The 27,018-nt window shown below is 43.2% G+C and overlaps 4 protein-coding genes and 1 long non-coding RNA gene across 13 annotated transcripts; 3 read left to right on the top strand and 2 right to left on the bottom strand.

The window, feature by feature from the left end:
* Nucleotides 1–976: 976 nt before the first annotated feature.
* Nucleotides 977–9,924, bottom strand: LOC143366946 (uncharacterized). Of its 4 annotated transcripts, none has more exons than XR_013084861.1 (11): nucleotides 9,127–9,438; nucleotides 6,190–6,470; nucleotides 4,785–5,374; nucleotides 4,445–4,710; nucleotides 3,989–4,325; nucleotides 3,377–3,508; nucleotides 3,101–3,288; nucleotides 2,870–3,013; nucleotides 2,645–2,769; nucleotides 1,787–2,568; nucleotides 977–1,728 (listed from the first exon to the last, which is right to left on the bottom strand). XR_013084861.1 is itself a non-coding variant. In XM_076808435.1 (11 exons), exons 2-11 carry the CDS (start codon nucleotides 9,159–9,161, stop codon nucleotides 2,477–2,479), a joined length of 2,190 nt encoding a protein of 729 aa, XP_076664550.1. In that variant the 5' UTR covers nucleotides 9,162–9,243; nucleotides 9,522–9,924; the 3' UTR covers nucleotides 977–2,476. The 4 variants fall into 4 exon arrangements, 3 of the variants coding, with proteins under 3 accessions (XP_076664550.1, XP_076664549.1, XP_076664552.1); XM_076808435.1 differs by adding an exon at nucleotides 9,522–9,924 and having other exon boundaries at nucleotides 977–2,568; nucleotides 9,127–9,243; XM_076808434.1 differs by having other exon boundaries at nucleotides 977–2,568.
* Nucleotides 9,925–12,304: 2,380 nt separating this feature from the next.
* On the bottom strand, nucleotides 12,305–17,339 carry LOC143366945 (uncharacterized). 4 transcript variants are annotated; one of them, XM_076808430.1, is made up of 9 exons: nucleotides 17,027–17,339; nucleotides 15,152–16,683; nucleotides 14,719–14,821; nucleotides 13,929–14,113; nucleotides 13,434–13,822; nucleotides 13,013–13,337; nucleotides 12,827–12,911; nucleotides 12,614–12,743; nucleotides 12,305–12,528 (listed from the first exon to the last, which is right to left on the bottom strand). In XM_076808430.1, the coding sequence occupies exons 1-9, from the start codon at nucleotides 17,245–17,247 to the stop codon at nucleotides 12,502–12,504; spliced, it is 2,997 nt and encodes a 998-aa protein (XP_076664545.1). In that variant the 5' UTR covers nucleotides 17,248–17,339; the 3' UTR covers nucleotides 12,305–12,501. The 4 variants fall into 4 exon arrangements, with proteins under 4 accessions (XP_076664545.1, XP_076664547.1, XP_076664546.1 ...); XM_076808432.1 differs by having other exon boundaries at nucleotides 13,434–13,771; XM_076808431.1 differs by having other exon boundaries at nucleotides 14,719–14,809.
* A 143-nt stretch (nucleotides 17,340–17,482) lies between these two features.
* Nucleotides 17,483–20,409, top strand: LOC143366953 (uncharacterized). 3 transcript variants are annotated; one of them, XM_076808457.1, is made up of 7 exons: nucleotides 17,483–18,403; nucleotides 18,687–18,790; nucleotides 19,081–19,285; nucleotides 19,400–19,535; nucleotides 19,632–19,781; nucleotides 19,877–19,915; nucleotides 20,217–20,409. In XM_076808457.1, the coding sequence occupies exons 2-7, from the start codon at nucleotides 18,758–18,760 to the stop codon at nucleotides 20,368–20,370; spliced, it is 717 nt and encodes a 238-aa protein (XP_076664572.1). In that variant the 5' UTR covers nucleotides 17,483–18,403; nucleotides 18,687–18,757; the 3' UTR covers nucleotides 20,371–20,409. The 3 variants fall into 3 exon arrangements, with proteins under 3 accessions (XP_076664572.1, XP_076664573.1, XP_076664571.1); XM_076808458.1 differs by having other exon boundaries at nucleotides 17,735–18,403; nucleotides 20,138–20,339; XM_076808456.1 differs by having other exon boundaries at nucleotides 17,895–18,403; nucleotides 19,877–20,006; nucleotides 20,138–20,409.
* Nucleotides 20,410–20,629: 220 nt separating this feature from the next.
* Nucleotides 20,630–22,192, top strand: LOC143366955 (uncharacterized). The gene is made up of 3 exons (XR_013084868.1): nucleotides 20,630–20,978; nucleotides 21,031–21,601; nucleotides 22,134–22,192. It is a non-coding gene; the product is annotated as an uncharacterized LOC143366955 (long non-coding RNA).
* A 33-nt stretch (nucleotides 22,193–22,225) lies between these two features.
* Nucleotides 22,226–26,871, top strand: LOC143366954 (uncharacterized). Its single transcript, XM_076808459.1, has 4 exons — nucleotides 22,226–22,602; nucleotides 22,685–22,706; nucleotides 22,825–22,929; nucleotides 24,742–26,871. Exons 1-4 carry the CDS (start codon nucleotides 22,399–22,401, stop codon nucleotides 24,786–24,788), a joined length of 378 nt encoding a protein of 125 aa, XP_076664574.1. The 5' UTR covers nucleotides 22,226–22,398; the 3' UTR covers nucleotides 24,789–26,871.
* The last annotated feature ends 147 nt before the right edge of the window (nucleotides 26,872–27,018 follow it).

Genomic DNA, 27,018 nt, shown 5'->3' with positions numbered 1-27,018 from the left:
ACTTGGTTCTGCCACCGAACCGACTTCCATTTCGAGTCAGTCGTTTCTACTAACTCCGAGGCCGCTCAAACAGGCACCTTGACTCCTATCCTATAAAGCGTGGACCAGCTTATAGGCAACAGGAAGCCATTGCAACTACGAGAGGAGGAATCCTCTGAATTTCTCAACTAAACATTTCAAATCAACCAGGACGTCAATTCCTGTATTATCTATAACGTCGAGCAGATAGGTTAGGAAATAGGTTAGATATACCTAACCCAATTATAATATAGACTGCGGAAGTTTGTGTAAATGCATGTTTTTATAGGAATGGCTTAAACATGTGCGATTTTGAAAGAACTATGTTTCATCATTAAGAAAATATTAAAAATATTTTGTTTGATATTGCACAGTTTGCATATTCTGGATATATGTACGTTGCACATTTTGCACATTTTTCATATTTTTTGAATATACGGAATTTGTTTACAAGTTAGCTTGTTGAACCTCGCCTTTAAAATTTAATAGTTTTAAGACGATTACATTTTAAAAAGTTTCGACGCGAAATGGGACGCTCGCGATAGAAACGTTGAAAAGTTTAGGTACACGCATACACGGTAATCAACGACTATCGCACAGCGAAATGTAAACACGTGTATGTACTTAGTTACTTGTTTACGCGTACGACGTTCTATGTATTTTGGCTCAACGATATTTTTGTCACTAGTTTCATCTGTCGTACTTTACGTGAAATATCAACTGGACGTCTTGTGGGCGCTTACGGTATCATCGTTTAACTCGCGATCGAGTTGGAATAAATAATGAAAGATAAAGCGACTTGAATTAAAAATCTGCGTCTTGTTTTCCTGCCACGTCCGCGCATAGATACATTTGTCGTGTGTGTCCTTTTAATTGAAAGCGAACTAATCGTCGTCCTAAATATTAGATAAAAAAAAAAAATCCTAAATGCGTACACACGCATGTAAACCTACCTTTCTTTACCGTTTAAAGATACTTTTTACAGTTTACAAAGAAGACGCTTGTATTCGTATAATTATTTACAATGAAACGACTCGCAATTGGTGAATTTTTCGAAATGCACACATAATTGGATAATCCTGTTCCATTCGTCGACGACCATGGCGCGAATTGAATTGTCATTTATCGATGCCTGTCCGCACGATGGGAAACCTAATTAAAAGTTTCCAAGTATCTGAACGTATTATCGTGTTGAACGATGAACCACCCTTCTTTCACGGTGTGTTGGACTTTGTCTTTAAACATTTTTCAAGGAGGTCGAAAGTGTCGATTCCGCGAGCCGCGTTCGATCGCTTTCTAAGATTAAATCTGGCAAGATTATCGCCGGCGCGTAGTTGGATGGAAAATAAGGTAATTATTTACTTTAGGGATTCCTCGTCGGTTTTGATGACCTTGAATTATGTTGTCGAGGTCATCATTCTGAACAACTTTTTCCTATACATGTTACCGCCGCTCGACCTTAGTTCCCGAGGTATTTGCGAAAAACTTTTGTTGACCTAGCGCGGGGGTCGCGTAAAGCGTGGTACCGAACCGACGTGAGTTTGGAGATTTCAACCGGAAAGTTGCGGATGCCCGTCAACCCCGACTCTGTTCTACGGCTCCGCGTCGCCGGATAATAGGATGCCTCTGGTTCTACAACATAATTCATTTGCTAGGAAGAAGGGTGCTTTCGAGAGCACCTGTTTGGTGTGGGGGCTCCCGTCAACACCCCTGACTGACATCGGTTCGCCGCCTCCCCCCTCCCCCCCGCGCTAATCTAGCCCCAAACAATACTACCTAATACCCGGGACAAGTTGATAAGTGGAATGCGTTATATCGGAATAAGTGAATCGAAGTTTTTCAAATATCTCGGAAAGAAAGGTCGGGCGCCGCACAGTGGTACATCATTAAAATCACCCTACAGGTCGTAATTTTTCAGAAGACTTGACGGGTTTTTTTAAATTTCGGCCGGACAGATCGATAGAGAATTTAATTGCGAAGAATTTAAAAAAAAATCGTCAATCCTGTTTTCTGAAAAATTACGACCTGTCGGTTGATTTGAAGAAAAAATGTCATTATGTTGCATTGTGCGACGGCAACGTGTATAGGGAAAAGTTGCTCAGAATGATGACCTTGACAACATGATTCAAGGTCCTAACCCAAATTATAACACCAAAGCAAGAAATTGAAAAAATATTTTTGCGAATATCTCGGAAACCTTAGTTTCCACCGAGCGGCGGTGAGGAATCGCTGAAGTAAATAATTAGCGAAAATAAATATTTACGAACCATGGCGAAATGCGCGTCTATACGGTTCTCTGAGAAATTATTTCGCGCTTCCAATGTTTCTACTTGAACATATTTGCTAATTACGGAGAATTGCACCGCCTGTACAAAAACTTGTAACACTACCTACGCATAGCGTAAGTTAAAAGATTTCGTCTATTATGCTTTTCTGTTCTAGAAATTTTTCTAATAATCTACACCGTCGCTGTGGGTCCTTTGGGTTTAATCATCAGCGTGGCGCGTTTCAGAGTATAATCCCAGCCTCTCCAACGAAACCACACGATACCTTTGGTACACACAGAGAAGCGAATGAATACATCTTGTTATCAGGTATAAAAATAAAGTCAAGCGTAAATGCCGACCTTGTCGGGCAGTCAAATCCTGGGGATCGTTCAGGTAAAGGCCGTTTAATCCGCGTCCGCACGACTTCCACCACCATCCACCCTTCAGCATAGAAGCACAATTCAACGATGATCTGTCGTTGTCCCTGTAAAAGCGAACGTAGGTGCGTCGATCGATTAAAAGGTTGTTGCGCGCGCTACTTATGCGTCGTACGCGTTCGACATTTTCCTACCAAATTTTTTTACCTGTTATACGTTGAGAAGGGACTGTTATTGGAACCATACCAAGGATCGTTTAAAGAGTCTCCGGCATTTCCATCGTACCCATCGATCTCCAATTTGTAATACTCGGCTTCTGAGTAGATCTTGAAATGAGAATACTGTGCGTACCTTAGAAAGGAATATTCGTAGATATACCGTAGGTATCGAATAATGGGAGAGATTTCTTAAAAATGCAAGACGCACGTGCAATTTTACCTTTTGTTACCTTCGAAATCTTCGAGTTCCACTCTAAGCATGTAATCTTCGTTATTCGTCAACATGTATATGTTCTCGTTGCCGAGCCAAAACTCTCTGGAAGGATCGCCAAACCCGTTCTTGTAATCGGCCCAATCTCGATTGAAATTTTCTCTTGGTTCTCCAAAATCGTCTCGTCTTTGAACGACCTGTGCAATGATTTCATTATGATCGAGGACTGCGAAGCATCCTGTCGGTATGTACTACCACCTAGGGATTCCCGCGCGATATCCTTACCGTCCAACCTCCTTCGGCGATATCTTGTTCGCAGAAAACTTTTAGGAACCAGTAGGTGGTACCGCGTATTTGAAGGTAGTAGACACCGCTATCTCTCATGCCGGCGTTTAGTAAATCCACGCACGAGTAACCCTGTAATATGTAGGTACGTAGACGGACGTTACTTGTCGTCTCGGATGTGAATTAGAATTGCCCTGAAGACACGATGTGTACGTAGAACCGGTAGGTAGATACGCGTAACGCGATGCGCGCGACCCGACTCATCGCGATCACGTTCGATTATTCGAATTGACCGCTTAAACTCGATAAGCAAGTATATCCAGTATAGCGACTTTCACGTCGTTGCTAAAAGTTGTCCAGACGCACGATTAAGAGTAACTATAAGAGTATAGGTCGTGCGTTTAAGCGAATCGCCCGGAACGGAAATTCGTTCGTTGCATAACCAAGTAGGTAACTCGCAGGCGTGAACTTTTCTTCTCGATATTCGCGTACCTATCCATTTTCACCTTTGGCATTATTTATTTTCGTTAAAAACGTTCAATGGCAGCTACTAATGCGCGTGGTAAGCTGGTATGGCTAAGAGCAATATCGTAACGTTTCGTTGGAATTTACCTTGATATCCTTATAATTGAAAAATGTATCAGTGGTGAAAGTGGAATTTGCTGGGCTTGGTTTGTTTTTCACGCTCGGGAATATGACCCCGCGATTTTTAGTCGATGATCTCTGCGAGGTCGACGATGGTTGTTGCTGGGTTGTAATCGAATTGGGGAGATTGCTGCTGGAACCATTAAAATTGTTAGAATTGATGGAATTATTGTGCGGCACGATATTATTCGACGAGATAGACGAGGACATGGACATTGACACCGATGAAACGGTGACTGTGGTTGGCGTGACTGGTGGAACGGTGGTAGTGTCAGGTGTAAGATCCTCCGATAACCCGACGTATCTAGGCAACAACGAGAAAAAAAGAAGACATTCATAGAGAATGCGACTAAAAGGGCCAGATCTGGGTTAGGGGGCGGGTACGTTTAGTGGCGAGTAGAAAAATTATTAAGCGGAACCTACCTACTCGAATCGTATTCGACGAGTCGATCGATCGTCGGATCCAGCAGCAGTTCTGCCGGTATTGGCCGCTGCTGGGCGAGCGTAGCGACGTCGTCCTCCTGCTTTCTCAACCTATTCTCCACTCCTTCCAAGTTTTCGATGATCTTGTTTGTTTTCGATCTTAAGTCCGCGTGGATCTCGCTGATCGCTCTTTCCTGCCTTTGCGTTTGCGTAAGCAACTCGTCTGATTTCGGCAAAAGATCGTCCACGGAACTTTTCGTGCCAACCTAGCCGAAAATGTTTAGAATTCGATATGAATGAACCGGTGAACCTTGTCTCTGAATCGATATAATCGGCTTACCACGACGTTCCAAACTTCGTCCATTTTTTCGGAGACGGTCAACATTGGATACATCTGTTCGACGAGACGATCGATTTTATCTTGTTTCGATGATGGCTCGGTGGTTGTGGATGTGGTCGTGGTCGGGGTCGGGATTGTCGTCGTTGGCGTCGTCGTACGATTAACGATCCGCTCGGCATCATTTGCTGCATTTCCTCTCGCGCGTATCGCGTCGTGCACGTCAGTCATCATGCTATAAACGGCTCCCAAATGGTCGGAAACTAAATTCATATGGAACTGTAATTTTCTATCCATATTGCCAGTGGCTTGTCTTAGATTCTCTATCTCGATCGTTATGTGGTTTATCACTTCGTTACTCATCGCTTTCGTGATTTCGATTACGCTCATACTGACTGGCTTCTTTTCGCTGGCTTCTGCGTTTATGTCGTCGTTTTGTAACAAGTTACTGTCCAGTTGATTTTTTAGATCTACCAGTTTATTATCTATGTCAGAGACCTTTTGGTCGAGAGATAGCAATTTCTCGCCGAGATTTCCGGATGGTGAATAATTCTCCCGCTCCCGCTCCCGATGAATCGCTTGCATCGTCGGAACTGTTTCGCGAAACAAATACGTGGCCGTATAAACGGAGAACGACAGATCCGCGCGCATGGTAGGTATATGTAGGATAGGGTGGGGTTAAAAGTCCCGTTTTTCGTATAAACCTATGTAAAATTTGGTACTAACAATCTAGAGATATCTGGCGTTATTTTGTATAAACTATAACTATTATGCTTTACGCTCACGGAGTTTGTTTGTCGATACCATTATTTTCTCTTGAGTTATACCACAAAATATTTGTCGATGCAAACTTTTGCCCCACACACGGGGCAAAAAGTCCATTGCATAGGGTAGAAAATCCTTATTGTCTTTTCGTGTGATATTAAACTGAATAAGTAAAAAAGTCTGTATTGAAAGGAAAGTATGACTTGTTTAACAAAAAATAAAAATATAAGTCAAAGGCTATTTAAAGATTTTGGCCATCTGATAGTATGGAAACTAGTAATAAAATATATATTTTTATATATATTCGGCAATAAACGATATCATGCACACGTTACTAAAGGAACGTACGATCTTAACGTACTCGATTGATACGCTTTTCAACTGTGGTTTACTTCGTATAAAACAATAAAGACGACGTATTTCTTTTAGTTTTCGATACATAAAATAACGAAGGCGTCGTGTAATTCGCACGAACGTCCAGGAGCAACCGGTGACTCGGTGGTCACCTCCGTTTCTTCTGGCCTTTTAGATAGTATACTGCCAAACTCGTTAGATTTTGAATTCGAGACTTTTTACCCGCCGGACTTTTAGCCTCACCCTACCCTACACTTGTAGGGGAGTTGTTTCGTTGTCGCGTACGTACCGCTTTCGGGTTTGCTGTCCATTTGATCCTTGGATATCGTTGCCGAGTAGACAGGTTCGGTTGGCAAGAACGATGCTTGGGAATTAAACAGTTTCAGATCCAGCGTTCGTAGTTTCGTAATAACCGCATCGGTCTTATCGATATTATCGTTGACGCGGGAATCCAAAGCTTCTACTCTTCTCATTAGATGTTCCACCGCTTTGTCCAGATTTTCGATCCGCTGCAATTTCGATTCCAAAGTCGAAACTATTACCTCGAAAACGTTGAAGAGATATTGCTCTCTGAAAATAGTATTTTAAGCGAAACAGTAGTGAGAAATTCTCGTGTGCCTCGAAGAACTGTTGCTGGCAAGGAAAATTATATAAAAAAAAAAGAACTGGTTTTAAGGGATCACCTCCCCTAAACTTTACGGCGCTTAAAATAGAGTTTGATCTGTAACAACTTGCGAGCGGGTGTATCCTTTCTCCTATTACGATATACGCTGTGTAAGTGTGCCTTGAATTTTACGCAATCGGTTCACAGGTAGGTCAGCTGTAGACGTACTCTCGTACTTACCACGGTCCTTTCGAATCTTACTACCGCGATAGGATTGTGTATAAGATTTTCTGATTAGTAGCATCGACAATTTATAGCAAGCGGAAGAATCGTTGGTCTGTGTTATGGACCGCGTAGATGCGGTTAACGGATCTCGAGAAAATTCCCAACGAGCGATCCCGATTGTCGATGCATCGATTCCCCTTGCTCGCGTACCTACACCTCGCAAACTCGTAACGAATTCTACATATGGGTACATATAGGTACATGCGTAGGTTAGTACCCACGTGCTTGGTAGTTTGGTACATGGGTGTATGGGCGCCGGCAAGTACTCGTTACTACTCAAGCTGAGATCTCTAATGTGCTCCGGCCGGCGACGGTCCCACTAATGCAAGGGAGAAACAGATGCATTCTTCTCCTAAACTTGGAGAAGAATGTATTTTAGCGAATAAACGGTTTGGTACTTTCGATTGACACTTTTCACATCCTCGGCCTCGCGGTGAAAGTGGGTTGGGTTGTATGTATTATCCCATTATAATTATTTGCTCGGAACAAGTGTCACGGAGCCCAAGGATAAAAAGTAGGAACTGACGGTGGAAAAGTGGAAGCGGAATGCTTTGACGCGCGGAACGAGCGACATTCCGCTACCGGAAATACCTGCAGGTATGCGCATGAAAAAGAACGGAATACTGCAAGAAAACAAGACGAAAACGATAGGTAGCTAGCACCATGGAGCGAACCTAAACTTCCCGGACGACCTTTTGGATTCCTTTTGAATCCTCCGATAAACGTATATACGCTATAGATCGCCTTGCTATACATACCTACGGCCTGATCAGCGTTCTTTCATTCTTTCGTTCGTTCCGAGGAATCTGGTAGAGCTTGTGCAATCATATTGTCATAACTAGAGCTCGGGTTTGTTGCGCAACCAAAGGAGAACTAGTACCCCACTAAATAGGGATCGGTCTATCCTTGTGATCCGCGATCACTTCTCCTTTCGTTCCCTTTTCCGTCCTTCTACCAATATCGACAAGGACAAATTGGAGGGATCGACTGCTATATAATTCTATACATATGCGCAACCAAGGTACGTGCGTATAATTTTTTGCCGTAGTTTGACCGCATAACCCCAAGTATTATCGTTATAATCCCATCTACCTCTGTGTGCTCCGCGATAACAAGGTGAAAGGAAAAAGTTGCAAACTCCTTAATTTTTGCAATGTAAGCGCGCGTGAGAGCGAGTGAGAACGCGATGTAGCTGCGGGAGGGGAGGGAGAGAAAGCGGAAACAAATTATTCTCGTAACTGGAATTCAATGAACGTTAAAACGGAGCAAGAAGGAAAACGATAGGTATGCTTTTGCGATTCTTTGCAAGTTCGATCCATTGCTTTTGTGCGGGCGCGTGTAGCTGCATCTCCGCTGCAGCTAATACCTACTAATAATGGACAATTTTCGTCAAGTGCCTACACGATCTAATGAGAGAGAGAGAGAGCGAACGGAAAGTAAAAGAGAGAAGAATTGACGCAACTCGAGTGTACCGGTCGCCCGCTTAAATGCTTTCACCGAATCAAAATTGTTAACGTAGCGCGAAATTGAATGGGAGAATTAATTATTTTGTCCGTGCGAGTTTCCTTTGGCGTGCTAAATTCTCTTGGTCAAGATTCGATACAGGCGATGGAGCGTGGAATATTTCTTTCGATTAGGTAGGTACCTATACGCTACCCGAAAGATTAGTACTTCGTTACGTAAGCGATAAAAGTACTATACTTTTCCTTTTATCAAGTACCAAATGGTTCCTGTAGAAGGTCCGCTCCTATTAAAAAGTAAACGTCTCGCGTTGTTTTGTCAAGTTACATAAGCGGAGAACCAGCGTAAGTCGACTGTGCGACAGCGCAACGCGAGACAACGCGACACGCGCGAGAATTTATAATGGTATAGGTATTATAGGTGTACACTGTTGCGCGCCATGCGAATCGAGAGAGGATGAAAAGAGAAAGCGAGAAAAATGAGAGTACATATATGTACGCGCGAGCTTATTCGATACAATAGCGGAAATTCTTATGGTCGGAATTATTTCTTTCCGATTCGTCAACTTTTACGCTACTTGGGTATGTACTATGCACCTACAGACGTGTACCCATATGTACGACGACGTTGTATTTTCTCGTTCAACTAGAAGGCAAGTTAAAGACCGACTCGAAATCGCTCCGATTTCGACCGGTGGGTGTACAGTTAATCTTGGGTTGCGTGCAAACGCGAGGAAATAAGAAAGCCCGAATGTTGTATAAAATTCCGGTAAAAATATCCTAGTAGGTACGGTTAACGAAAACAAAGAGGGGAAGGGATGTGTGTTTATCGTACGAGCATACGGCCATAGGACCGTACGCGACGCGGCGAACATACCTGTTTCGTTGGGAATTACGGGTAGGTGCCGGCATCGTATTTCCAGTGACGTTGCCTCCATTGTTACCGACGTTACGGATGTTACGCTCGTCGGCAGAGGTCCTAGGCAGTCTAGGACTTCCAGCGAACACGAAACCCAATAGGCACGCGGTAATGATTACAGCCTCTCTCATAATCGAAAAATCGATAGAGAAAAATGGATGCGACAGATAAGGAAGCGGTCGAGTCTAATAATGGCGATGGCGACGGTGATAACGAAGAGAAGGTATGCGTAAGAAGAAGAAGAAGAAGAAGAAGAAGATGAAGATGAAGAAGAAGCGGAAGAAGAAGACGAACGCCGCCAAGAAGAGGTGGATGGAAAAAAGTAGAAGATACCCGATTTTAAAAACACATACCGACACACTCGACGAGGATCACTTTGCACTTGACTAGCTGTTCGCGCGCGTAACAACTTCCTCTTCTCTTCGAGTGAAACGTTCGCATTTACTTACACGTACCATTCGTATGCACTGAGAACAACAAACAGATCGAACCACCGAGCGAAACGATACTTGAACGCGGGAATAGAGGGTATTTCACGGTAAGGAAATGACGGTTCGCGGATCACTCCCGACGCGAAAACTTTGTCCTTGTAACGATCGAAATGAACGTTCGAACGTTACGATTCTCGGTTCCTCGATTCTACGCTTTCCGGTTTCCCTTTTTACAGCGGTAGAACCATAATTTCTCCAACATTTTACGCTTCGTATCGTTGGCGGTGCATATCCGATTGTGATTTTGTCACTACATAGATTCCACAACTTTTATCCACCCCGATGAAGAACGCAGCAGCAGTTGCGGCGATTATCCTCTGGTTTGTCGACACGGGTACACACAGCTTGGGTAAACGGACAAGGGATGAAGAGAAAAGGAAACGAAAACACGAGAGAATATATAAATGTGGAAGAGAAGCTCGAGCGTTATACTTCTTTTCGGCACACTTTCGTTCGAGTTGTAGAATTACGTGCGCGCGTACGCGAGGTACTACATACTTGGCGTACAAAATCAAGAAGAGTGCATTGTATCCATTTCCGGGAATCGGTGATTTATCGATCGGTTGTCGATCGTCAAACGTTTTTCCCGTAATTACGTTGTTGCTGGTAGGATCTATATCGGTTTCGGTGTCGCGCACGATTCCATCACCCCCTATTCGCTGTTGCGTTTCTCACTTGGCTGCTCGTCACGTAAAGTAAGTCAAGTATATAGTACACGCTGCGCGCACCGTATCTTAACTTCGCTTCGTGGTGAACGACGGGACCATCGACACCATAAAACACCAACAAGTATACGATCCCCGCTGAACTGTAAGAGTTACTTTCACGTGCATACGCGTGTCCACGCTGAAGTAGTACCTATACCTCTCCCCACTGACCTACCAACCATTCTGGTCTCTGTCCGTCCTTTCCCCGCCGTGCAAAGCTGTGATCCGATCTGAAACGATTCGATCCGTTTGAATCCGTTCTGTTCCGTTCCGTTCGGTTGCGAGTACGTACTTCCCCTTCTTCTTTTTTCCTTTCCATTCCTTCCCCTCCCCTCCCCTCCCCTCCCTTCCCGATCGAACGCTGCAGCCTGCAGCCTGCAGGTGACGAGAAACCGAGAATGGGAATAGTTGGACCAAGAAGAAAGGCCATAGATATAGCCCGGAATCAAAGTTCTTTGCCATACTGGCGTATAAATTCTGGCCAGTGAGCTGCGACGGATACGTTTAAAAAAAAATTGTGTCGACTCTACCGAAGCACGGACAAGCACATGTTTGCGACGAGATTGCTCTACCCTAGCATTCCGAAAGTCGATGAAAGGGGATCGCGTATGTACGCGCGGCTTCGTACTAATACGTATGAAACATTGCCCTACGTATTAATTGTAGTCACTTGAATGGAAAAGTGGAAATTGTTCAACGCTGGACTACTCGGTAGTGTGAGAATAAAACGCCACTCGCTTCGCGATAAAACTGGTCAAGCCACGATGGTAGTGTGGAGCCACGCACGTAGTTACCATGTACCTACACGTACCTTGTTCACGTTTCATTATATACATATTTGGGTGCGAACGAAACTAAACGGATAGAAATATAAACACGTAGAATAAAATAGAAACGTGAATCGAGTATATAAATTCCTGGAATACTACCTACGCGCGTACTCTGTTGCCACGCGCTCATTCGTGTCCGTAAATATTGTGGCTGCCCGATAATTGTCGCGTAGGACAAGGTAGCCGATAAAAATTCTTTTACATTTGTCGCTCGGTTACTACATAATCGAGGAGAGAAAAGATTACCGATACATCGAGCGTACTACATGTATGCAGATACCGCGTGAGCTATATAACCAGTGAAATCTCGTTTACATTTACCATCAAGCGTAACATCGCGGATATTAGTTTGACGAATATTTCATGTATATGCTACGTACATATTATATGCGTAGATTTAGTAGATTATACACAAGTACAGTGGCGGCAGGTTACTCGCGTTCGGTAAACGTACATATAGACTCGAATCGTCGACGACGCGTTGGTCTAGAAACGACCACGTATCTATTATACATACTTACGTACCTGGTTTTACCGTGAAATACGCATTCCATGATTATTAGGCCGCGTCGACGACGCCAAGTATGCATTGAAATTCCAAAGATGACCTCGGGAACGAACGAGTAGAAAACTGAGAAATTGAATCGGAGGAAAATGGAAAGGAATATTGAACGTAGTGGTCTATGAAACGATAAAGATTAATCTATAAATAAATAATTGCTGGTTCGCTCGTCGACTTTTGTATTCGGTACTTAATGTTTTTTTCTTTCGCAGATGGTAGAGACGAGACGTAATATTATGTAGTATTCGGTTGTTACGGCGTTTAGAATAGACTGTTGCTTAAAAACTCGCAACACCCTCTCGTTGGTTAATACGAATGAGGATACGAGTCAGAGTCTATTCAGAACTGTGTAAACAGCGAACGTTTGCGTTGCCTTTGCGAACAAACGTTTGGGCGAATTGCGTGTATAAAACTAAACGGTAAAATATTTTCAAGTATGCTTTTACAAACTACTTTTAAAAATAGTCTATTGGTAAGAAAATTGTACACGGGACGCACCCGGAAGGATATCGCGCACATGCGCGTGCGTACTCCAACTACACGACATAAACGAGCTCTGGATTTAGTTTATTGAATTTTATACTGCCCCCTTTTTCGAGCAGGTAACGCGCCGTTCAGGCGTAATATGTTCGCTTACAGAATTTCAAATATACAAAATAACCGACTATTTATTCTTTAACTAAATAGAAAATTTCGATATATAATGCCATAAATACGATACAGTGACGCTCCCTTTCCCCTTATTAGTAATATGGTCTCCGGGGATTATTCTGAAAACAGAGAAATTCAAGTTGGTCGTAGCGAGAGAAACGTGATATGTATACATATCACTCTCTTATCGGACAAAATTCTTACCAAAGGATTAGGCCTAAATCTGTAAGCGAGCATCATTCTCTTCCTATACGCGTCGAATTCGTCGTCATCCCTAGATACACCGTCGGGTCTTTCGGAACCTAAACCAGCGCTATCGAATCTGTTGGTTGCTCTGTGAAACCAAAAGTTTGCGAGTATGAGGAAAAACATACGTATGCGCGGCGGATGTGCGCGGTAAGAATCACAGTTGTGTACTTATTGATAGGTTCGATGCGACCGTTGCCTTTGCTCCCCAAGCCTTGTCCCTCGCTCCAGCCAAGTTTCTGCAGCATTTGAAATCCTACGAAATCGAGAATTTGCGCGTAGAGATTATTATGTATCGAACGGTGCCTCGTCAAGCAAGACTTGTGTAACGTGTCGTTAAATTTTTATTAAACGCACCAATGTTATCTTCTTTGAGCTTGTACTCTTTGTAATCGCCAAGATTGGGTTCCCTTCCCTCCTTAACCGCGTTATATTGTTCCATGAATTTATCAAGTTCATCCGGTGGTAAGAAGTCACCGATATGATGTTTCCCTTCCGCTTGAGCAGTTAATTCTTCCGCCCACATTTGAGTAGCCTCCATTTCGGCGGATCTAAGCTTGTGTTCCCAGGTACCTCCTTCGGTTTCCTCGTCGCTATCGTACTCGTATTTGTGCTTTCCTTGTGCCTCCAAGCGTTTCAGTTCTTCCCGTTTTCTCAATAAATTTTGATAGAGAAGGTTTATCTGAGTGGGGAAGCGGTTGATGGAGATTTTGATCATACCGAAAAAAGACCGCCGCCGCTTTATATTTACTATATAAACAAAAGAAAGCGCTATTACCTTGTAATGATCCTCTGCCTTCTTCCATTGTTCCTCGGCAAGGTCCAACGTGCCGAAAGTTTGTCGAGCGTATTGTATCAGCGCGGGATCGTTCCTCGAAATTTTCGTCAACATGGGATTCTTCGCTTTCGTATGTTGCACCTTCGACGATGGAATTATTACGGCCGGTTGTCCAATTTGACCGGGAATCGCGATACCCGGCTGCGAGAGGCCACTGTCTCGCTTGTGTGCGGATAAATTGTTCATGTCCGCGATAGACACTACTTTATTGTCTGCATCACCCCAGCGACTACGTCTTTTTCGTCTACGTTCCTCTTTGTTTTCCTCCATTGACCGATCTACAGAATTGCCACTGAACTCCCTTTCCCTTTTCCTTGCTGTTTTCCTTGCTGTTTTTTCCATACAACATGCGTGCATACGCGCGTATAAACAACACATACATACGCTCTGCTACACATCATAACGATTTCACACGAATGCCCACCACACACTCACCTTGCGAAGGAACATGTTTGTTAATATGACTTTGTTCGCTATCGTCGTTATCGCTGAGAGCCTCTTCCGGGCAATACGGTTCCGCGCCGCTGTCTTTAATCTCCTTGGCGAATTTTTCGGCACGAAACTTTGCCACCAACCCCCTGTACTGCAGATACGCTGCACTTTGCTTTTGGTGCAGAAACCTTGATTAAAACAATACTTGAGACTCTGTCGATCAACATGTTCTCCTAGATCGGGATCGTTTGTTACAAAAAAAAGAAGAAAAAAAAAAGAAAAAAAAGAAAAAAGATCCAGGAAAAGAGGTGGCGGGGCTGGAGGAGAAGAAGAGTGTCGCAACGATCGGAAACCGCGTATCCGATCGCCGTTGTTCAACAACGCAACGCGAATCGACTAGTTGAATGCATGCACGCATATAGGGTACCGTTGAAATGGAATCACAGAGAGATGGACGACGTACGAGTGACCCGATATAAAGCATCACAGGAACAGACTTTTGGAAAGGAGAAACCGCCATCAACTAAGGCGATACGACGACGGCGGCGGCGGCGGTACCTGTCTCTACGTACTATGCGAGTACATGCAAATTTGTGCGTCGACGGCGATTATATACGCTATAGGTAGGCACGCGTACCTATACGATTTTACACTCTGCTACTGTTAACGCGTAGAACTAGAGAAATACCGAGACGCAAGGATCGATACGCGAGCTAAAGTAGAAGAAGGAAACGAGGCAACCGCGTCGCGTTATAGCACGGATGAGACGGGGACCAGTGAGGACAGTAGTTACCATAATTTAGGATCTTGGGCATTCTTCTCTCGCGCTTCCTGTTCGATTTCATCCCCGCAGTCAGCGACGATGCGTGCCAGTTGCTCAGCCTCTACGGGACACACTTGGAAGACTTTGTCAGACATGCGTAACAACGCTAAAACTTGTATATTTACAATTGTTTGCTCGCGTTTCTGTATCGTAAAACATATAGACACATGTCTACACACGGATGGTCTCGATAGATACACGCGTACACGCACGCATCTCACGTTCGCCCACGCGTCTTGCATGCTTGGCGTATCGCACGCGCTTGTGCCTTATCCAGATGGCTCGAACCGGCGGCGATTAGTTTTAACAGCGAGCAAAACGTGTTTTCCGCGTAACAGACCGAGGCGCGCGGCGATACGTCGAAACGAAGAATCAACAGTTGAAAATGTTGGACATGTCGTACCTGGCTGTTTGGTAGGTTGCGGGCCGGCCATTGGCCTCGCCGGTGGTGGTGGCACTTGAATGTTGGGTGGTCCCAGCATTAGTACCTGTGCGACTTGATTAGGAAGCGAACAACTGGTTGACATCAAAGGAGGGGGTGGACCGGTGTTTTGGATGATAGAAGGGGGTGGTACGTTTGGAGGCGGAATATTCAAGTTTGGCGGTGGAACTGAATTTATACTTGATGATGGTAAACTGTGAACCGGAGGTGGAGCAGACATCATCACAGGTGACATCACATTCGGTGGGGGGACGTTTGGTACGTTCGATGCGTTCGGTACACTGACCACGATTGTCTGCGAGGCCGGAATCGGCATCATGCTCGGCGGCATTTGTGTCATTGCTGGTAACAAGTTGGGAGGTGGAATATTCGGGGGCGGTAAATTCGTAGGTTGTAGAGCTGCGGGGGGTGGTAAACCGCATTGTCGTCCGCTGGAAATTAGGCGTTGTTGCGTGCCCGATGTCACTGAGGTTGATGACGACCCGGATGGCGAGGGCGCCAATGATGGCAATGAAAACGACGCTGATGACGACGTTGACGACGACGATGACAACGGTAACGAAGACGGCAGCTGCAACACTGATGACGTTGAACAGGAGGAAGTGGAGGAGGAGGAGGAGGAAGAGGAGGTCGAGCAGCAGGAGGAGGATGACAAGGACGATAATGGCGATGGCGATGACGACGACGACGACGACGATGATAATGACGATGAAGATGAAGAAGGTGCCGGAGGAGGTGGAGGAGGAGGTGGTAAATTTTGTAGATTAGGTGGTATCGTCCGAGAAATGTGCATATTCGGTGGAGGTATATTGGTATTGGGTGGAATAGTCTGTAGAGGGGGAGGGGGTGGTGGCGGAGGTGGATGGATCACTTGAGACGGTGATATTTGGATTCTTGGGTCTCTGGATCGATCGTCTACACCAGGATAAGCATTGGTCACATTTTTTGGTGGTGGCATTCTCGACAGATTCGGAGGAGGAACATTGGTTACGATATTCCTCATGTTTGGTGGTGGTACGGCGGTAGGGAGTATTATAGGCAGAGACACCAGGGTTGGTGGAACGGAAAGAGGATTTCCATTTCGAGGAAGAAATTGTTGCAGACTGTGTTGAGCGCGCTGCCCGTTGGAAGGTAATTGATTAAAGGAGCGTCGAGCTTCCGGGCTTTCGGGTGCTGTGTTAGATCTGGTTGGGGATGGACTCGAGGAAGAGCTGTGCCTCTTGTAAGAGTTTTTTTCCCACCGAGAATCGGCTCTTCTGCGATCCCTTCTGTTCTCCCAATCTCTGCTCTTATCGTGATTTCTTTTTCGTTCCTTCTCTCGTGTATCTTCGTTGCTTCTTTCTTCCTTCTTCTCTTCGGATTTTACGCAGTACGTTGATTCCATTTTCCCCGATCCTTTGTTACTCGCGATCTTTTTGAACTGATCTAAAAAGCTGCCGTCATTGGCGAACAAATTGATCGTTTGCGAAATGGCTGGTTTCTCTTCCTGTTTTCTGTAAAGAGAGATGATTGTATCGTAAGAGTAACTAAACGGGCCAAATTGTAATGTCACCGATCTCGATTGATAGTATTAAAATTAACGCCGGCCGTTTTATTTGCCGCTTCGTCCTAGATGTGAGCGAGAACGTACGCACGTACGCTGTACGCGCCTACACATGTGTATATAGCCGCAAATGTTGGCACATAACCAACATTGGTAACGAAACAATTGTAAAACTGCGTGGCGGAAAGAAATCATCAACTCGTCATGCTACTGCTGAGGAGTCGCAAAGGCAGTTTGACGCAGTAACAAGCTTGAAAAGATCAGAGCAAGATAGCAACTACATACATACTTACTTGGTAGAGTTGGCTTTATTCGCTATCGAATTCGGGACTAACGCATTTGTCTTTTTCATATTCTCCACGGCTGCTTTCGCTTTTTGCTCTTGCATCTTCGCTTGTATCTCGAGTTTCTTTTGCTGAATAATTTGTTCTTGCTTGGACATTTGCGCGAAACGTTCATTACGCGATGTTTTAGAAACGAATGGATCGGAACCTTTAACACCGCGATACGCCATATTTGTTGTGTCACGACAGTGTCGTTTTGTCGCAGACGACTCTCGAACAAGTTTGCGATACTTGCATTACAGTTGCACCATCTAGATGGGTCGCTGAGGCGACAAACCCGTAAGATCGGCTGTGCGCGACCTGCGCGACGCAAGTAGCAGCAGTAGCGACACGTAGCGACACTCTGTTTGCCGAACCTACTAGATTTACCGCGAGGGGGCTATGAATTCTATGGGCGGTATTCTCAGTCGCTACTTATTCTTAAGCAAATGCTTAAGCATTCGGCGGCCTTTACTAACTACTAGGTTAATAGAGGATACCGCATGCTTAAACATTTGCTTAAGAATAAGTAGCGACTGAGAATACCGCCCTATGAACTGAAACAAACAATTCTCTCGCAAGCCCATGGATAAGGTACTACCAGATTCCTCCTTTTTCACGTAGAATACTTCTTGCCCATGGACGTAGGAATATATAGGGACGGAGCAATAGTTGCGGGTGTCGAAGCAGTTTCCGGGGAGCGAGGAACTATGGTCACGTGGTACTCTGGTGCCGCATTGGCGATTGGTTGTGATCGCGCATGCGCAATCTTATTTTCTTCGAGTAAGAGCACAAAATGGCAATACCGGGAGAGTCCGGCTTCGATATACCTAACCCAACCTACCGTATCACCCTCCCAGCCTCTCACTATCCACCGGCCACCCGGCTACACGGTCTTCCTCTATCGGCCTTTCGGTTTCCTGTCTATCTTTCAAATGTTTATATTAATGTAGAACTGAAGTTCTCTATCAGAATCGGAGCAATAATCCAGGTGTTTTATTTATTTATATTAACCCTACAGATCCTTATTTCTGCGTGTAACACATTTATTTAATACGATCTGTAGTATTTTTGGACATTTTGTTTTACGTGTATTTTTTTTAGAAATTTCACGTATTCAGTAACAATGCCAGGGAGCAGAGCGGGTCATGGCAAATTGAAAAACCCCGAAATTACCAATGCCGAGCGTCAAAGGGTTTACCGATAACGCCGTGTGCCGCAAATGTGTAGGTATTGTATTGGAGTGGACGACACGGAAAACGTAAAGGACTTGCAAAATGATGCGGTGGGCCCATTGTATGAAACAAGCCTTGCTCGAATGAACCGATTAATTTGTGTGATAATTTTGTAAATAAAATTTGTTTAATTCTAGAGTGCAGTATATATATATATATTTATTCTCTTAGCAATAGCTTCATTTTATTAATCCCGATTGTTAACAAAGAATTTTCTTCCAAGTAGTTGTAGTTTCATTGATAACTTGTTTTACCGAATTTCTCACCTCCATTACCACGACAGCGTGTAACCATGGTCACGGGAATCGTTGATTGCTCCGTTTCTTAGAGCATATATATGCTCTAAACTCCGTTTACGCGAATTTTTACATTCGTATAGATATTTATACGTATAGATACGTCCGACACATGGTAGACATTTTCCTTCGATAGGTATCGCAGGACTTGTACTCCTCGGACCGTCTTCATGGATCAGCTTTTAACGACACTTGCAAGAAAAGTAAGTACATGTACACATATTGAAAGTGAGAATACGAACGAGAAAATGGGACGGATATATATACTTAGGTGTGTAGAGTCGCGTGAGCAAGAGAATGGAGAGGATAAAGATATATTATACGTTGGGAATACTTGCGAATGTTAAACACGTTAGAGTGCTAATCGTATATACTCGTATGTACAACATAACGCTTGCTATGAAATATGAAAAGTAAATAATACAAAAGTAGAGAGCAGTAAAATGGCTGTAAATTATTTGGCATGATTTTAGCGTGTACAGTTTTATTTCAGTACTCGCAGGATATGATTGACGCGCACAGTATGTCCAAAGAAAATTTCTATCCACGAATGAATATTTTGTTCGATGTGATCAAGTTACTTTGTTGTTTGATTGAAAATCGAGCGAAACAAATGCCGAACGAGGAACTGTTCCGCAACGTAAAATTGCCCGCCGACCTTACGAAGTGCATTACGAAAGCTGGGATTAAAGTGGAACGTATGTAATGATTATAAATCGCGCGTAATAACGGATACAGAATTAACGCTCGCTGTTCTGTAAAACTATATTATATTTATTCGGCGTGGTAACTGCGTCCATGGACTTTAACAGAACGGGCGGTTGACCTTCGAAAACAAAGATCGCATTTTGTTCATTTCCAACAAAATGCTGAGAGAGATTGGAAAGCGTGGATGTTGAAAAAGGAGAAGATGAAGGAAAATTTGAAACGCGTATTTACGATGAAAATGTAAATAATTTTTTGCTCTGAAAAACAGAATACATATGTATAATTCAGTTTGATATCAACTGTTTCGTATGAAATGCCAACGGAAAATTTTCGCAGGGCGGAATTCTCCTCGAAGATGTCAACTATGAATCCGAAGAACCAGATGCGAAAAGCATGTATAGAAAAAGAAATAGACTTGTTCGTGTTCTACTTGATGACTATGAATAATACGCATTGTTCGAGGGAAAACGACATGCGGGACTTACGGTAAGGGAGATAATTGGGAGAAGAATCACGTGTTTACGTATTATTAGATATGTACAGTTGCAAAGATTACGATGAATTGCATTGTAATTTTATAGCTTTGATAGCAAGGAACGATACTTGAAGCAAATGGCAAGGTATGATGATGACATTGCAAAACTTTATAGTTGTAAAGCTGGACTCCTGGTCGAACATGGTTTGATCGAAGACGAATATACCGTTATTCAGGTTCGCTTCATCCACCACCCACAAATACAGTATTTTCTACCGTGTATTAGGTAGTCCTTTTTCGAAGTACTCGATCGACTTTCGTAGGATACATATTATGTACATATACCTATAAGTTTACCGTCTTGCAGAAGCAACTCGACGAACAACGTAGTTTATACAATAAATCGCGAGAGGAGCATGACCTAACGATGCGTAAGTCCTCTCTAGCGAAATTAGCACGGTTTCGACGAAATCGCGCGGCAAAAATTATTCAGCAAGGCTGGAGATTGTATTGTATACGCGTGTTTTCGAGAAGGAGAAGAGGCAGAAAATAATAGGATTTGTTGTACAACTTGACGATGAATACAATGACAATTTGTAACCTTCCGCTTCCGAGATGTGCGCGCCGTGTCCTTTTATTTAGCATAGTATGTATTTGTATCATCGCATTGAAAGTTTTACGTCTTGACTAAAACTCGTGGGAAACGCATTGTACCTACAATACACAACTGTTGAGCATATTGTTTCATTTCCTTTTATTCGACAATTTCATTCTCGAATCCCTTTATTTTACATATATGTATATTCTTAGATGATTACACGAGCGGAATAGCAAGATGCTTTTTCAGCGGGAAATTTTCAAGTATCCAATTATATTGATCTCTCGCTATGTTTAGATATGCCTCCCAAGCGCCCAACCACCCGCCCACCGACTCCTCACCATTCCCCCTTCTCTTCATTTTGTTTTCGAGAGGCGATGATGATGAAAATGTGTGGCAGAACAAGCTGAAAGGAAGTAAGAAAATAGAAAAAAGAGGTTTGCATCGTAGAGCGTTGAGTAGTTTATACCCTGTTTATAGAGGGGGAGTAAAAAGAGAGGGTGGTGAACCGCGCGCGTAACTTGGAAACGGATAGGTAGTTAATAGTCGCGCGGGGTTCGACGCATGCTCCGAAATGTTTCCCCCGGGTGATATTCGGTGAGGTAGGTAGGTAGGTAGATAGGTAGGTAGGTAGGTAGGTAGGTAGGTAGGTAGGTAGGAAGGTGGTAGGTAGACCAAGCCAGCAGCTGAGGCTGGCAGACGTTCGATCGTTACGAGGTGGTGAATCAGTGGTCGGACGTACCGCGAAGCACGATACATAATTCGGAACATGTACGCACGTATCGATCGTTATCCATCATTTTTTTCACCAACGAGATACCTGCGATTACCATTAACGATTCCGATATGCGGCTCGCGTAGTTTCTAATTATTTGGCTCGACAACAAGGGCGGGAGACGGGATAAATAAGCACGCGCGGAGAAGCTATTAAAGATGGTGTAAAAACGCGTGATGAAAGAAATATTCTTGAAACACGCGAACCGATTAAAGTTGTTTAATTGAATTACGGTGCATTACTGATGACAGACTCTAGATTCAATCGATCCGTGGCAAGGTTGAAATAGGTACTATCGGCCATCATGCCGATAACAGGGCTAGCAGCGGCTTGAATGCATGCCGACATCGGCTAGTAGTCCGGATCTGGGGTCTCGCGTAAAACGAATGCGCACCACCTGTAGCTCGATATCTACGCTAGAAAGGTCAACCTCCCCTCTGTCGAGCTTTTCTACAAATGTAAGTGAAATGTTTCTTCCGTTCTTTTCCTCTTTTTACCCTATTGTTTCTTTAATGTACAATGTACATTACTATACGCATATTTCTGTATGTACTTAGGATTTAATACTTCATCGATGAGTCGATTCCATCGTACATGTATACTTACAATAGCTACCTACTCTGTTTAGTGTCGCGATTCCTCTATTAATTGCGAGAATTTTTGCAAGTCGTATCGGAGACGACGTAGCAAGCTGCTACGAATTATTCTGTGTATAGTTTTTTCTCGCCATGGTTGTTCTATAATTCGTCACGTTCCCGCGACTTGCATTTGCAGTTAATCCGTCTATAAACAGGTACATGTAAAAAAAAACACTTGTGTGCCATGTATGCGTTCTTATACAGGAGAGTGAAACGGGGGAGCGGTAATCGAGGATTTTGTTTATTGTTACGATAGTAAAGTACGAGTGAAGCGAGGTAACGAGGGCCACGCGATTGTCTCGATATTTCTCAACGATACACAAGTCTCAAGTTCAATAATTTTCTCCTACAGCGGGGAAAGAAGAAGAAAAGGAAGAAGAGGAAGAAGAAGAAGGAGGGGGAGTAGGGGGATTAGTGGGGGCGGGGGGGTGGGGGGTGGGGGAGAAGGATTAGAAGATAAGGAGGGAAAGAAAGGAAGCAAGCAAGCAAGCAAGCACAGCTTTTTAATTTCACGGTCGAGAGTTGAGTAATTCTTTATTGCCAACGTTTAGTCGCTCTGAATTACTTTTTAATAGAGTTGATCTAAAAAGGAACGGGTACCTACCTACGAAATAACGATGACCGACGGAATGAGCCATGTCTCCTCTTCTTGTAAATGGAGCATGGCGGAACGGGAAAAGATTTTGGCCACAGGGAGCTTGGACGAAAAGAAGGAAGCTTTTAAAGACGACGAGGAACTGATGAGAGAAACTACCAAGTTTGTGAGCGAAGTTATAGAGACGGCTACCACACAGGCCACCAACAGACAAGTCCATTCAACGGTAAATATCGCCCGACTTTTAAACCTTTTTGCTAAATATGTACAGTTACTATTTGCTGACCATTCTGTTTGTAATATTTCAGTCAAGTGACTGCGATACCGAAGGTAAGGACAAGATTCGAACTATAATAGATACTGTAATCGCGGCTTACGCTTCCCCCTCGCCCCATTTGGAACAATTTTGGTATCTTGATGCTAATCGAGAAAATGTACGTTTTTGTAGGAAGTAGACTGAAAGGTGTGGATAGCATCGCTGCTTGGAATCATCGTGCACGTGGATTCTGCAATCGAATATTAAACACGCTCTGTCCGTGCTTTACTAACAATGGTAAATTGCAATAATGCGCGCGATTCTAAATACCATAGTTTTGCATCGCTCTTATCGCCATTCATTCCCCAACCTGATGATCATCGAACAAACTACATACATACATACACAAACTTGGCGGTCATCGTCAGTTGTGGACGCGGTCGTGAGCTTTAAACATTGCAATGTTTAATCAATTATTAGTTTTTTCCGCATTAGATCCCTTTGTCCGAGTTTCATCGCTCGATGTCAGTCTTCTGGGGCACAAAAAGAAACCGAGGAAGACCGCGGGGTCTTGCAAAGTATCGCACGAGAAATACTTACGTGCACCCCTATATGATGACTTAAGTCTCGAATAATATTGTGCTGCAACATTAGGCGTGCGAGCGAGTTCCCAGCTCTACTTAATCGTCGTTGTTACACACTTCTCCGTAACTATAAACTGTAATAAGGAGCACGCGATTCGATCGATAAAGAGTTACGCGATTTCGAAAGGCGCGATCGGATCGAACGCTTCCAAGAACAATAATTTAAACGTCCACGTTCATTCTTCTTGTTAATTAATTACACTAGTTTACAAAATAAAAAAAAAAAAGCGCAGCAGATGCCACTATTGTTATCTTATGTAAAATGGCCCGCTGATTCCGAAAATAAGGTCTAAAAAAATTTCTATGGATGCGTTTTGGAGATATCGATTGGTGAACTTTTTACCTGTCTGTCAAAAAGGTGGTCCCACTTAATTGCGAATATTATATGAAATTAAGGATAATTGAATTACCAACAAATGTCCCTGGCAGGATTCTCAAATTGGTTCACTAGTTCGGGCGAAATCGAAGGAAATATGTTAAGAAAAAGTCATTTTTTTCGACCGAAATTGACATCGACGATTCATTTAAACATCTGGGAAGAATCGAAATCTCAACAATGGGTCCAGTTTCTCATTTCTTGCGTTGAGTCTGCACCTTTACGGAGAAAACAAGCTGCTATCGAAGAAAATCTATAGATAAATACCGAAGCTACAGACAATTGTGTGAAAACACTAAAATTTCATTTTTCTCAGTGTTTGTGTTTTTCCCCATTTTATTGTGTTATTTCAATTTTAATTCATTCTGTACATTTGTTCAAGTATTTTGTTAATACATACGTGTGCATATGTGTGTTTTAGAAATGGTTCTGGCTCTGGATTTTTTTGTCTTTTGTTCGTTTTGGGATTCGTTTCTCTTATGAGGAACCAAATATACCCTTCATATCCTGGTGGAACCTTTCTCCGTGTTCGTCATTTATGTCACCCAGATTTTCCGGGAAAAAATTCAAGTGAGAATACAAGAAATGGATCTTCAGAGACGTACTTACGATTCGTTAAAAAAATACTGGCATCTGCTGCTCAAAATGGCTGTAAACTAGTGTAATTAACGTATGCATCGTTCGACTTGCCTCTTGACCTCGCATCCTGCAAAAACCCCGTTATGGCAAAAGTTTTAAAGTCATCACCTAACACACATGCAGCTTACACATAACGGTAGGTGCATGGGTACACCTGTTATTGAAACGGCGCTCACTCGCGTATTTAGCTCTCACCTTATATGTGTGTATATGTACCATGGTAATCTCGATACTTGTGTGTTTCATTGGTAGCCAACCACGCGTTTCGTAAACTAACTCATCATTCCATCGCAGGGTTACGGAATCTGTAACGCCGCGCCGCGTGGTAGCGTTATGTAAAATTATGTGTGCACGTTGCGGGCCATAGTCCCTACTATCTAATTTTAAGTAGAAATAATAGACGCTGAAAAAGACGCATACTATCGGTGTACATATCTATTGTTTTCGTAGAATTATTCGCCTGGACGCCCCGGCCGTACCGCTTCACGAGACCCTAATCAGTTGCTGCCTTCCAGAATTACCGTAAAACATGCTGAGCAACCATTCATTCAATAATACAACAATAAAAGGCATCATTACGCGTTGCGCGCTAGATAACACGAGGGAACAACTACTTATCTCACGAAACAGTTCACCTTAGACCCAGGGGTGGATTAAATTCTTCGACTTGACTGCTACACGCTATACGAATTTTTCAGTCCGGTATAAGCAGTAGACACTTTTAGTCGATTATCGTGTTTGCATATTTTCATTATAGGCATACTAGCCGGTTCCTTTTGATTTTCTACTTTGGCGCGTGTATCGTGACGAGATGTACCGATGCGACGCGCGATGTTTGCTTTCTAGCTTCAAACGTACTGATTTGATCGCATTAAACCTGCCAACAGCTGTTGAGCTTCTCCATTAAAGAATTTTTACGTATAATATAGTTTGCCGTTCATAAAATATCGAAAAACATCAACACCTACGTAAAACAAAGAAATTATAATTAACCGTATAGCGAGAGGTGTACTGCGGATTTGTTACGTAATTACTTTGTGTCAAGTATTTACACTTGCATCAAAAGGAGAACAAGAATAGAGAGAGGGAGAGAGAGAAAGAGTAGTCGTTGTTTAAATGTGACAATCAAGTTGTACTCGATGTGGGATCAACAAGTAAATAATAAATCTATCGACTGACAATCGAGAGAATATCCATGTTAAACATATATATATATGTGTGTGTGTGTGTGTGTGTATGCGTATGAGTATAATATTTATATGTACACAAGTGTCTACTCGTGGTCGTAAATATGGGTGGATTTAAATAGGCTACGCGACACAACATTGGTCCGTCTATCAGCAGAATCAATTCTACGCGACCCCGTTAATGTAAGATGTCTGCGAATAAAGTAAAAGTAGTAAAATATTGTATTAAATACAAAGAATCGAAAGTTGATGGCACGCTCTTCGTGCTACCAAGTAGGTACATAATAATAATACGTGCGGTGATTATTTACAAAAGGACAAGTGCTCGTCGATTTCGATGACCTTGAAATATGCTATTGTCAAAGTTGTGATTCTAAACAACTTTTTCTCTGTACTTGTTGTAGTCGGTCGACGTTAGTTTTCGGGTCGGGATATTTGCGAGAAACTGTAATCGGTAGCTGGTTCAGGTACATCGGGCGGGTGAGCTGGCAACTTTTGGGAGATTTAAGATAAATAAATGTGTAGATCTCCCGAGAGCCCGCTAAACCATCCAACGGCTAACCCAAACCGCAACTACGGGTCACAGTTTGCTCGCGAATATCTAGAAAACTAAAGCCGAGCGACGGCAACGTGTAGATACTATAGGAAAAATTCCGATACTATAGGAAGCGATTCCTGCCCTTTTGTAAATAATTACCCCACGTACACGACTACATGTATTTAGGTACATACATGTACGGATTACGGTGGTCAGTGTCTGACCAATGACCAAGGTTGGCGCGGCGCGGCGGCGGAACCCCCATTATGCAAGTTATGCGCCGTATAAGGGCGCCAGAAAAAGCTTAAAAAAACTATAAAATCTATATCGCACGCTTAATAATAAAGGAATCCAACTCGCACATAAACAAAATGTAAACGCAATTCTATTGTTTTTTTTTGTGTACTCTGTAAAGGCTAAACATATTAAATAGAAACCCAGGTGCGCAAAGGAGCGCCAAAAATTTTCTTGCATAAGCCAACCGTCCTCGCGCCGCGGCCGACCTCGAGTGTCTCACACTGCAAGCAAGTTTTCTCAAAGTCTACTCGTTGTACATTCTTGCAAGATACATAAGCGAGAATATGTAATACATACATATTAATCTTTGCGTATATAGTTACGTATGTAAACACGAATGTTTTATTTGATAATAGAGACGAGAGAGGAGCCTAGGGTAATGGGTATGTAGGTATGTGACTGATGTGTCATGGCTCACAAGTCGCTTATTTCGTGTAAGTACGAGAAAGACACAACAGCTAGAATTATGATAACGCGCGTGAACGTTACAGGAGACATATATGTGTATCTTTTAATTTCATGATTGTGTATCGATACAAATAAAGATTTTACTCTCAAGTATCGATTCTAGTATCATCATTAGAACTTACTATGTAAGTTGTATGTATGTACGTGCTCTCGTTATACTTGGTTCGGACAATTACGATAACCAATTCCAAGCTTTATAAATTACTAGCTTAAAGTACCCGACGTTGACCGGGCTTT

The sequence above is a fragment of the Andrena cerasifolii genome, chromosome 3 (assembly GCF_050908995.1).
Source record: "Andrena cerasifolii isolate SP2316 chromosome 3, iyAndCera1_principal, whole genome shotgun sequence".
Taxonomy (NCBI): domain Eukaryota; kingdom Metazoa; phylum Arthropoda; class Insecta; order Hymenoptera; family Andrenidae; genus Andrena; species Andrena cerasifolii.
This window is presented reverse-complemented; position numbering and strand designations above follow the sequence as displayed.

What these genes read in the sequence shown, in the direction of transcription:
- LOC143366946 (XM_076808434.1), bottom strand. Translation starts at nt 9,299, where the DNA reads ATGAGAGAGGCTGTAATCATTACCGCGTGCCTATTGGGTTTCGTGTTC. An exon ending in CGTAATTCCCAACGAAACAG is followed by an intron (nt 6,471 to 9,126) that starts GTATGTTCGCCG and finishes TACTATTTTCAG; the next exon opens with AGAGCAATATCTCTTCAACG. An exon ending in CCCTTCTCAACGTATAACAG is followed by an intron (nt 2,770 to 2,869) that starts GTAAAAAAATTT and finishes TCGCTTTTACAG; the next exon opens with GGACAACGACAGATCATCGT.
- LOC143366945 (XM_076808430.1), bottom strand. Translation starts at nt 17,247, where the DNA reads ATGGCGTATCGCGGTGTTAAAGGTTCCGATCCATTCGTTTCTAAAACA. An exon ending in GCAACCTACCAAACAGCCAG is followed by an intron (nt 14,822 to 15,151) that starts GTACGACATGTC and finishes AAGTCTTCCAAG; the next exon opens with TGTGTCCCGTAGAGGCTGAG. An exon ending in GATTTAGGCCTAATCCTTTG is followed by an intron (nt 12,529 to 12,613) that starts GTAAGAATTTTG and finishes CTCTGTTTTCAG; the next exon opens with AATAATCCCCGGAGACCATA.
- LOC143366953 (XM_076808456.1), top strand. Translation starts at nt 18,758, where the DNA reads ATGGATCAGCTTTTAACGACACTTGCAAGAAAA. An exon ending in AGCTGGGATTAAAGTGGAAC is followed by an intron (nt 19,286 to 19,399) that starts GTATGTAATGAT and finishes GGACTTTAACAG; the next exon opens with AACGGGCGGTTGACCTTCGA. An exon ending in ACGAATATACCGTTATTCAG is followed by an intron (nt 20,007 to 20,137) that starts GTTCGCTTCATC and finishes ACCGTCTTGCAG; the next exon opens with AAGCAACTCGACGAACAACG.
- LOC143366954 (XM_076808459.1), top strand. Translation starts at nt 22,399, where the DNA reads ATGACCGACGGAATGAGCCATGTCTCCTCTTCTTGTAAATGGAGCATG. An exon ending in ACAGACAAGTCCATTCAACG is followed by an intron (nt 22,603 to 22,684) that starts GTAAATATCGCC and finishes GTAATATTTCAG; the next exon opens with TCAAGTGACTGCGATACCGA. An exon ending in AAGTGACTGCGATACCGAAG is followed by an intron (nt 22,707 to 22,824) that starts GTAAGGACAAGA and finishes ACGTTTTTGTAG; the next exon opens with GAAGTAGACTGAAAGGTGTG.